The sequence below is a fragment of the Musa acuminata genome, chromosome BXJ3-8 (genome assembly GCF_036884655.1).
Source record: "Musa acuminata AAA Group cultivar baxijiao chromosome BXJ3-8, Cavendish_Baxijiao_AAA, whole genome shotgun sequence".
Lineage (NCBI taxonomy): Eukaryota > Viridiplantae > Streptophyta > Magnoliopsida > Zingiberales > Musaceae > Musa > Musa acuminata.
The window spans coordinates 11210718-11222422 of NC_088356.1; the positions used below are offsets into that span (position 1 = coordinate 11210718).

The following is an 11705-nucleotide window of genomic DNA, read 5'->3' on the forward strand; positions in this document are numbered from 1 at the left end:
GTCTGATCATCTCAAATCACGATCACGATAGCAGTTGAGGTCAGTAAATAGAATATTTTGTTTTCTCCTTTGTTATTTCACTGCACCCTCACCTTATTTATGTGTTACGAGAAAAGGCGGGAAAAAGACCCGTTGAGGAAATCACCAGTGTCTTGCTTAGGACGGTTGCTCATGAGAAACGTCTGGAATTATCATATTAGCCGTCTGATCATCTCAAATCACGATCAGATTGCAATTGAGGTCAGTAAATAGAAATTTTTGTTTTCTTCTTTGTTATTTCACACGATTTTCCCCTCTATAAATAAACACACACATGAGAGGAGAGGAAAATAGAAGAGAGGAATAAAAGGGGGAAAAATGAAGAGAGAGGCAGAGGCAACTGAGTCACCGCCTCCTGCAAAGAAGAAGAAGGAGATTACCCTGAGAAGCTCAGACGGCGCACTCCTTTCCGCGGACGAGTTCCTGGCAGAGCAGTCGGCCGTGGTCCGTAGAGCGATCAATTCCAATCCTACTGACATTCCTCTCAACGTTCCCTCCGTCACCGAAAGCGTCCTCCATTTGGTCATCGAATTCTGCAAGAAGCAGGCCGAGTTCACCGCCGAGATTAATGTCGCCTCCAGTGCAGGCAAGAAAGCTAAGGGCGTCATTGTCGATTCCGTAGACAACACTACAGAAGGTAAGGACGCGATCGCCGTCGATAATGGCACGGCTGCCATAGAGAAGAAGAGGAGGGACTGGGAGGAGGACTTCTTGTTGGTCGACCACGACGTTCTCTACTACCTCATCATGGTGAGGACCCTCTTGCTTGATTTCTTTTGATGTCCCTTGTTCTTGATCTTGATCGACCTCCAATATCTATGCTCCGCCGCATATATGCTACGATTCGTGGGTGTATCATTCTCCTTCTTCTTCTTCTCCATCAATTGCAGTTTGTGTTCATTTCTTTCCTATGGATATGCATTGAGCCATTCTTGATTGATCCCTCGTGTTTATGCCACTGCTGGACTATGTTTGGGTAGGCTTTGACCTGGATAGTGGAATACCATGATATGTTAGGAGTAGGCACGAACGGAAGCCAAGATCAAGCAAAGAAACGTTGATTTAGTAGGACGGAATCGGGTGGGTGCTTTAGGTTGTGGACCTGAAGCTAACTTTACTGAAATGGGATCGACATCAAGAATTTTAGCGGAAGATTTTTTGGTGGATGTTGTCATTATATAATATATTATTACTAGTTAGTCCTTGATCTTGTTGGAAAAAGGTTATTTTAAGCTCAATTTTGAGTTATTTATGGAAATTTAGGGATTCTTGAAATTGATTTCTGTAGTACTTTGATGGCAATCGCTTGTAAAGAACAGGTTCGAATTACCTTGATATTTTGAAGGAGTAGAAGATATAGGCCTCAGTCTTGACCTTTTCTAAGGAGTAAAGAGGAAAACCCACCCCCCAAACCTTGCACCAAATGTTGATGTTTCTTAGGGAGTAACAATTAACTTCACGACTCATTGGCATAGAAGAGCTGATGGAATGTAGTCCTAGGATGATGAGTTCATGTTGGGAATGAAGCTAATAGAATTAGATGAAGCAGAACAAGGAAATTTATTCTTGAATCTTATTGCTGCAATAGAACTTCTTTACTAGGTTCTTCTAATTTTCTTGACATGTATGTATTACAGTTTGTTGTTGCTACCTTGGTTAAGATGTAGTATGTCATCGGACTGTCTGACAACTTTGTCAAGGATAATACAAGAAGTTTCTGCTTTGTGTTGTCAATGTTATAGATTTTCTTTTTCTGTTTTGTAGTGGTTAAAATTGTCATCCTATATATTCTTTGTTAGAGACTGCTGTTCAAACTTATCCAGAGAAACTGAGAACTTGGAACCCTTGTATTGAATCTCTGCTCATTCTTGCTTGAAATCACTATCTAAACTGAAGATTTCCCAAGAGTAATAATGTCACAGGTTTGTGGGGGATACCTGGTAGTAGATTCATTTTGTTCCCTTGCTCACTTTGGTAGTACATGCAACATTGTGTTTCGTCAGAAGCATTGCCTTTAGACTATGAATTTTGAGATCGAATGAAACTGTTCTTATTGAGGTCATGCCACTCCTTTTAGCCAATTCAGGGTGCTACATGTACCGAATCTATCAGAAGAATTAATTGTTCCGATTATGCAGGCTGCAGATGATCTTGAGATCGATAGCCTCCGCAACCTGACATGTAGGAAGCTTGCTGACTTGACGAAGAATAAGAGTCCAGAACAAATCCGAGGGATGTTAGGCATTGATGATGACTTCAGTGAAGAGGAAAAACGAGAGATCAGGAAGGAGCTTCAATTGTTTTGAGACTGATGATCTGATGGGCTGCTCATTTGTTGCCAGTGGAGAAGAATATGATTAGTATTAGGACAGAATTCTTCTGTTCACTACAGTGGAAACTGAAAACCTGAGTCTATTCCCTCGAATAGAGAAGAAAATAGTAAACCAGAGATTTGATCCATATAATATCAGACTTAGGACCATCGCTTCTCCTTGATCTTTTGTCATATAATCTGAGCATCTACAGGTGTAGCTATTCTTCTTATGTTGATATGCAGCTCGAACTTTTGAATTCCATAAAACTATGGTTGAAACATGGGGAAATTGTACATTTGCATATCCTCTATGTTGCACTTTCTGGAGAGGCTTTCATGATATAGATTCTGATGAAATGGCGTGGTTCTCTTGGCAGGAAAAGTGGCGTGTGCCTCCGGAGACTCTCTCTGCTGAAGGATTGTGTGTGTCCACGTCGTGGCACTTTTGCTCAGCTATCCCGTCCCTAGCGTCCATGCAGCACATCACGAGGCGCATGGGTATGGAACAAAACCTCACGCACAGCCACTGCTTTTCTACTTGTGGTTTCTTTCGCAAAGTAATCCTTACATGAATAATTTAGGGTTAATTTATCTTCTAGTTTGGTGTTACAGCAGCTTCGAAGCTAGTTTTCAGATAAGGTTCCACAAGATCTGCCATTTAGGTTCACTAACTCAGGCTATCCACGTCAACTTAAGGGTCATGTCACTTTCGATAGACTTGTTGTTTTGAGTGTCGGCTTTAAATGGGATTAAGTCTTTCCGTCTCCAGTTATAATTATCACAAGGTAAAGGTAGCCAAATGAGTCGGAGCCACACATGCTGCATATCACGGTTCGGGTGCCTGACCTCAAGGCACAAGCCATGGAAATGGCATGTCCAACCCTAGAAGTTATCAGAGATTAAGCCAAGTGCAAGTTGGATTTTCTATCTTATTGGGCCATGTGTGAAGATCCAATGATTAAATGGATCTAACTTTAATGATCCATCATGTCCATGCTATTGGATCGGCCAAACGGGCCAATAGGTTCCACTGGGCAAATAGGATGTGCACGTAATACGTACGCTAAGGTGACGCTTCCGGCACGTAGATGTCTTTTAAAAGGCGGTCGACGCTGCTAAACCAAAGATAATGTAGAAACAGCAGCACGAGTCCCAGCTACGGAGGTCCTTTTCCTTGTGATGGTGGCCGTGCTTTTAGTTGAAATCGCAACTTGGATAGGATGTGGATGTGGGTTGATCTCAGAAAAGCTGGTCGGTGCTCACCCAACCAGAGACACATGGGAGGGGATAATATTCCGCAGAAAAGCGTTTCCCATTACGGGAGAAAGACTAGAAAAGGGTGGCGTGGACCGCTAGGAAAGTCTTCTCTAGGCATAGGACAGGAACCCGAGACAATAAAGTAGAAGAGACTTTGATTGCCTGTGATAAACTTATACTCACCTGCTGGGCAAGATGACGATAAAAAACAATTGGGCTGAGAAGCACGTTTTGTGGCTGGCATTGACCTGTTTTGGACACGAAAGTCTCTATCTAAGAAAACTGACCCTTCTTTCCTTCTTTTTTGATTATTTAAAAGGAAAAGAATACTGTGCTTATTAAGAAACCCAAGACCGTAAAAATGCTGACTTCCGATCTCATGTTTTACCCGTTTCCTAACACGTTGAGATTCGTCCACACTCATCCTTTGCTTCTCAAGTCGTAGAAAATAATTGTGCAGACTCCCCAACTCCCCGTGCCTCCCGAGTCATGCGTTTGGAAACATGAAGTGGGGAATCATCTACGCCAAAGAAAGCCAAAACACTCGACCAAACCTTGGTTGCCTCACATCGTTCACTTCGAAAAAGATATCAAATCTAATTTCTAACAAGCGCACACAAGGTTTCGGCCGTTGGCTTGCGATGCACATGTTTAGATCTTTTTCATTCCGGGTCGTTAGTTATTATGGTTGCCCAGTGCATCATTCATCCTCCATCTTCTATATGGCTGCCTGGCGAAGCTTCCAAGTTGGATCAAAAATATTAGAGATATATATATATATATATATGTATATATAATGTATATATAATGTATATATACAGACAGACAGACAGACACATGTATTCCAGAATCAAGTGGCACCAAAGCATACGCGGGCAGCATCCATCACTTTCCGCGTGCCCCGGTCGAGGAGGCTCGAGAGCGAAAGCTACGGTCGGATGGAGGTGCATCTCTCCTGGATCGGACGGTCCACAACGAAAGGTCGGTGGCCGTCCTCGTTTAATTAACTCACTTAAATTATTGTGCTTGTCCCGCGATACCAAGTAGGAGAGAGAATCCTCGCTCGTCACAGCTCCTACAGTCCTACTTTAATCATCACTCGTCCTATTTCATCATGTTGTTTAAAACAAGACAGTAAGATCGTCCCCCATGTCCTTGTATAAAACAGCAACTGCAACGTCTCAGAATCATCGGTGAGGAGAGGAGAGGAGAGGAGAGGAGGGGATGGGGGGGGGGAGGAACTCCTCGTTGTTCGTTCGTACTCCTTTGGTGGCTGGTACCTGAGGACGGGAGAGGAGGAGTATTTATCGATTGCTTTCTGCAACCAATCTATACTCACAAACCAGATCATTGATAGGAATAATAGATCTGATCTTCCTGTGTGTGTGTGTGTGTTTTTTTTTTTTTTGTGGGATTAGGAAGACATACATATATAACACCGATCTGTATGGTTTGTACAGCCTTTTGCTTCCGTTGCTATATACCACCACCACCACCTCTTCAAGGAGCTCCATGGACAGCATCCTCCTCGACCAGTCCCAGGTGAACCCAAGAAAAGTTTCTCTTGACGTCGCTGCTGATTCCGGAGGAAGGTTTGTGCCGAGAGCTATACACGGTTCTCTCGGCTCCTATTCTTCCTTGACCCAACATTTACCAGACCATCATGCTGCAGTAGGTGGCTTCCGGTCATGCGTGTCGCAGCCTCTGCAGCCGCCGCAGCGGCAGCTGCTTTATGCTTCTCTTCCCTCTTCGTTTTGCGCTGATCTAATGGGAGGAGTGCCTCCTCCTCACCATCATCATCTCCCTCCTCTGCCACACCTTCAACAACCGCCTCTTCTCCCCCTTCCCTTGACCAAATCAGCAACCCTTCCCCCGTCTCCCAAGGTGACCAGAACGAACACCGGTACGGGGATGGCTCGGTCGAGAGACCACAGGACGAAGCCGAAGCCTTGGGCGAGTTCAAAGAAGGAAACACAGCCGTCGACCAAGGCCGCTGTTCAACCCCGCGAGCCAAAAGACGAGCCCCAGAAGACGATGAGAGAGGGGGTGGCCATCGTGTCCAACAACGGGGAAGGGAAGGAGGAAGAAGAGGAGGAGATCTATATGGAGTCCATTTACTCGCTCTCTCCGCCTCCGGCCAACCTTCCTCTGCCTAGTTTCCTTCTTACCAGGCACAGGGCCGCCTGTAACACCCAAGTTATCATGGAAGGTGGTGCTGGTGGCCGCGGTTGAGTGGACGCCGAAGCCGACGACGTCCTCCACCCCAAGAAAAAAAAACATTGTCGTGATATTTCCTTTCCTTTTATTTTTTCTTTTTTTTTTCTAATTCCACGTTTCGGCAGACTTCAATTGCTGAATCATGGGAATGCAAGTTATGAAGGGGAAGAAGGGCCATAGTTTTGTGATAGCCCTTCTTGTCTATGGAAGTGTGGATCAAGGTCATCGTCCTGTATGTATCCTCTTTTTATTGGGTTAAGATAGGGTCCGTGTCCATCGCTGTGTGTTCACTTCTTATGGCCTTCTTTTAAGTAAGGCTTGGAAAACCTGGGAGCCCCTCCCTCGATTTGCTTTGTTCACTCTTTAGCTTTAATCGCTGTACCCACTGTGGCTTTGTAGTATAAATAAACAGACTATGTTTCTTTCTTTACCCTATTATCATGATGTCTAAGTTCTGATATAGCATTGGGACGCCCGAATGTCCTATTTGCAAGTGCTGCTTCTAACCATCTCCTTAAGCAACGAATCCCTGACGGGTAAAAATCATGAGGTAAATCAAAGAAAATTTATTATAAAAATAATATATATACAAATCTTAAAGTGTATTGTTTAAAATCCAAGCAACATTCCCAAGAGAATAATTGAGATACAAGGATTATGTTACTATGCATAATATCTAAAATCTTCCCAAATGATCATAGTAAAAATACACTGTAAATCTAATCTAACTTGAGATGAGAACACTGTCTGGATGATTGAGATTAGCCTATGTATTGTTCTTATCTTCTTTCATTTCCTTCTTCTCTTATTTTTCTGTCCTCAATTGTCACCGTTGCTTCTCTCTTTTTCACAGCCACCACTGTCCCCTTTTTCTATCCTAGCCGTCACACATCTTAGTTAAAGGAGTTAGGATTTAGGTTAAAAGAGAAGGGGTTTTAATAGCTATGGGCTATGGGTTATTAAAACCGGGCTAAACTAATGGGCTATCTGCCCAACAACCTCCCCCTTCAACCCATAAGGGAGGCTATCTCATGACTCCTCTATGTGAAGCCATGCCGATCAATCGTCTTTTTATCTCCTACCTTTCTTTCGGTAAGATCTTTATCAACATGTCTGCTTTATTATCATTTGTGTGAATTTTTTGAAGTTGCAATTACTTCTTTTTAAGTACATTTCGAATCTAGTAATATCTGACATCTATATGCTTTGATTTGGAACGAAAGGTTGAGTTCTTACACAAATAAATGACGCTCTAGTTGTCATAATGCACTATATAGTTTTATTGTTTCAGCCCTAATTCTTATAAGAATTCTTTCAATTATAATATTTCTTTGCAAACCTCTATAGCAACGATATATTCTGTCTCTGTGGTGGAGAAAACAATACACCTTTACAATCTGGATTGCTATGATATAACTTCTCTTACAAAAGTGAGTACAAAACCTGATGTGGACTTCTTCGTATCAATATATCTTGTCGTATTTGCATCTATATAACCTATCAATATAGATGATCTATATCCAAAGCTTAAACAAACCTTAAAGCTCCCTATGAGATATCTAAAAATTTACTTTATTGTTGCCTAATATTCATTGCTTGGATTTACAAGAAATCTGCTAGTAACACCCACTGCATATACGATGTCCGGCCCTGTAAATATCATCGCATATATTAAACTTCCAATTGACATTTTATCTTTCTCCTTATCACTTGACGGTCTCTGCTCTAAGTATAACTTAAAGTGACATGAGAGGAGAACTAACTAGATTTGTATTTCTCATACTGAACCTTTTCAATACATTCTCGATGTATTTCTACTATGACAACAAAATCTTCTTGTTTTTTCTATCATAAAAAATCTGTATGTCCAGTATTTGTTTTGCTAGCCTTATGTCCTTCATTACAAAGGATTCACTGAGTTCTTTCTTCAACTTGTCAATTATAAACATATCTTTCCCAAGGATAAGCATATCATCAATATAAAGTAAGAGAATAATAAAATCCTCACCAAACCATTTGATATACACACAATGATCTGAAGCCATTCTTTTATATTTATTTTTAATCATAAATGAATCAAATTTTCTGTACGACTATCTTCGAGCTTGCTTCATACCAAACAAGCTCTTTCTCAACTTGTAGACAAAATTTTCTTTACCTTTAACTTTGAAACCTTCTAGTTGCTCTATATAAATTTCCTCCTCCAAATCACTATGAAGGAAAGTTGTCTTCATATCTAACTGCTCAACCTCTATGTTCAAGCTAGTAGCAATACCAAGAGTGACACGAATAGAAGACATTTTAACAACAGAAGAAAAAATATCTTCAAAGTCAATACCTTTCCTTTGACCAAAGTCTTTCACAACTAATATAGCTTTATACTTTAGTTGAGAATAATGTTCTTGAGTCTTCAACCTGAAAACGTACTTGTTCTTCAAAGCCTTCATTCCCTTTGGTAGTTGCATCAAATCATATGTGTGGTTCTTTTGTAGAGCATTCATCTCTTCCTACATAGCAACTAACCACTTCCTTTTCTGCTCACTTTTAACTACTTCTTGGTAACTCTTTGGTTCACCTGCATCAGTAAGTATCACATACTTATCTGTAAAGTATCTTTTGGAAGATTGGCATTATCCAGAAGATCTTCTCAACTGAGGTTTAGTGGGAAGTTGCTCTCCAACTACTTCTTGCTCAACATGTCCTATAGGTAGATTAACATCGGGCTATACACCATATTCCTACATATCTCCCCATCACCCTAATATATTGGAGGAGTAGCTGAGTCACAATCTACTAATCCTTCTGCAGAAATCTCGGCTGGTGCCGCCTTCAAATCCTCAAGGGCTTGATCCTTAAAGAAGACAAAATCTCTGTTTCTAAACACCTTATGCTTTTCTGGATCCCAAAACCTATAACCAAATTGATCATATGAGTAGTCAAGAAAAATATATTCTTTTGTTTTATCATCCAACTTGGACCTCTCATTGTTTGGAACGTGTGCAAATGCACGATTACCAAACACTCTTAAATGCCTATAGGAAACATCTTTCCCTGACCATGCTTGCTCTCCAACATCATCATCTAGGATTATACAGGGTGACAAGTTGTTCACATCAACTGCAGTCCTCAAAGCCTCATCCCAAAACTTTTTGAGTAGCTTGGCCTATGAAAGTATACATTTTATCTTTTCTATGATAGTGTAATTGCATTATGCTGAGGTGTACTAGGAATTGTCAGTAGATGTCATATGACCTACAATAATCATCAAACAATCTTGTGTACTCAGCACCATTATCTGATTATATGCATTTCAATTGCTTTTTTGTCTTCTTTTGGTATGAAACTCTTTGAAGATATTAATAATTTGATCTTTAGTGTTCATAACATATACCCAAACTTTCCTGAAAAAATCATCTATAAAAGTGATAAAATAAAGTGCGCCACTGATATCAAGAACATTAATAGATCCGTCAATAGTTTTTATCCTCAAAGGACCACATACATCTATATAAACATGGTCCAGGACATGCATTTTTTTAGATAAAGCAGAACTAACAAAGGAAACTCTATGTTGTTTACCAACCAAACAATCAATACAAGGGTTTAGACGTATACCTTTGAGGTCGGGCAATACCTGTCTCTTGGAAAGAACTTACAGCCCCTTCTCACTCATGTGTCTTAGTCGTCGATATTATAACTCAATGCTGAAGTCTTTCTCTATAGCATTCAACTGCTCGCCACAAGCTTTAGCCTACAAGCTGTACAAAGTATGATATTTCTTCCCACTAGCTATAATAAGAGAACCCTTACTAAGCTTTCATTGCCTTTTGTGAAATCTACTATCAAAGTCTTCATCATCTAGCCTTCAAAGTGAAATTAAATTAAGTCTCAAGTCAATCACATACGTCACATCCTTAAACACTAACTTGCAGCCAAGATTAATCTTTATGTAGATATCACCCATGCCGATGATGTCTACCATGCCATAGTTGTCTATCTTAACAATATCAAAATTTCCAAACCTGTAGGTAGCAAAAAACTCCCTCCATAGTGTAGCATGATAAGAAGTACATGTATCAATCATCCACTTGAGATCCTGACACACACAAGAAATAATATCATCGGAAGGAGACAAAATTAAATAATCACCACCCTGTACTATAGCTGTGGTATTATTTTTTGACTTTGTATGCTCCACTTCTTTTCCTTTTTTCTTGCTCTTTTTAAGTTGTTCGTATTGATTCTCGTAATGTCCTTTCTCACAACAATTGTAACAAACAATATCTTTTCTTGATATTGACTTGCTTCTATCCGTGCATGAGCCGCTTCTATCCTTGGACTTTATTATTTGTTCTCTAAGATAAGTACTTGTGAATCAATCTGAGATATTGCTGAATTCTTTCTTCTCAACTCCTCATTCAACAAACTGTTTGTTACTTGACTCATAGTGACAATACTATCTGGTGCAGAATTATAAAGGAAAACAACTATTGCCTTCCAACTTTTTGGCAATGAATTGAGAAGTAACAATGCTTGTAACTCATTATAGAGACATTTTCATAGAGGATAACTAGTTTGTGATACTGTATATTTCATTCAAATGCTCAGCAATAGAAGTGTACTCTTTATATTTCAGGTTCACAAGTTTTCTAATAAAGAAAACTTTGTTGTCAGTCGTTTTTCTTTCATAGAGACATTTTAACTTTTTCTAAAGAAAGTACGTAAAACTTTTAGTAGAAATATAGTAAAAGACACTGTCATCAAGCCACTATCGAATAAACCCTATTTTTTAGTTTAACCTCTTCCACTCATCATCTATCATAGTTGTGGGCTTTGTATTATCCTCTTGCAATGGTCCATATAAATCTTTGTAATACAAGAGATCTTCCATTCTTGGTTTCCATATCATCAAATCGTTTCTATTCAAGCTAATCATGTGAGGAACACTACCTACCTCCATGTTCGAACACAAAAATTAAATACCACTAAAACTCTGCCCTGACACCAGTTGATGGGATGAAAAGAGAATTTTTATATACGAATAAGTACAAGCAGGTCGTAACATAAAATGGAATTAAATTGAAATCACAATCAAATAGGATACCAAGATTTACGTGGAAAACACTTCCAACGTGAAAGATAAAAACCACAGGGCAAGTCAAAGAAAATCTACTATAAGAATGCTGAATATACAAATCTCAAAGTCTCTTGCCAAAAACTCAAGCAATAATCACAAAAGAATAACTGGGATACAAGGGTTATGTTAGTGTGCACAATATCCAAAATCTTCGTAAGTAATCATAGCAAGAATCCACTGTAAATATAATCTAATATGAGATTAGAACACCGATTGAATGATTGAGATCAACCTATATGTTATTCTTGTCTTCTTCCCTTACTTTTTTTCTCTTATTTTTCTACCTTCAATTGTTATCGTTGTTTCTCTGTTTTTCACAACCATGCTGTCCTCTTTTTCTACCTTAACTGTCGAGCCTCTTGGTTAAAAGAATTAGAATTTAGATTAAAAAAAAGATTTTAATAGCTGTGAGCTATAAGTTATTAAAGCCTTGTGTTACGACCTAGTCAAACCTGTTTGCATATAGAAGTCTTTAAATTCTTGGTTTCATGAATCATGCTTGAACGCGTCCAAAGAGGACGCAAAAAGTAACACGAAGATGTTCGACAATAACCAAGAATGTGTGGATCCAACACACCCAATGTTCAAGCATTATTCCACACGCCTAAAAAGCTCAGGCTGGGACTGGTATGTTACCATATAGGAACTCGACGGATGGCGCTTCAAAACTTCGAGCCCACATAATTACGTGGTGCACACTGAGTTCTATATACTTCGCATCGCACTAGTTTAACAGAGGGC

At 39.8% G+C, this 11705-nt stretch overlaps 1 protein-coding gene and 1 long non-coding RNA gene across 2 annotated transcripts; both read left to right on the forward strand.

Moving 5' to 3' along the window:
• Positions 1–356: 356 nt before the first annotated feature.
• Positions 357–2483, forward strand: LOC135645065 (SKP1-like protein 1A). Its single transcript, XM_065163125.1, has 2 exons — positions 357–789; positions 2178–2483. Exons 1-2 carry the CDS (start codon positions 358–360, stop codon positions 2343–2345), a joined length of 600 nt encoding a protein of 199 aa, XP_065019197.1. The 5' UTR covers position 357; the 3' UTR covers positions 2346–2483.
• A 2054-nt stretch (positions 2484–4537) lies between these two features.
• LOC135644428 (uncharacterized) lies at positions 4538–6257 on the forward strand. The gene is made up of 2 exons (XR_010498476.1): positions 4538–4989; positions 5071–6257. It is a non-coding gene; the product is annotated as an uncharacterized LOC135644428 (long non-coding RNA).
• The last annotated feature ends 5448 nt before the right edge of the window (positions 6258–11705 follow it).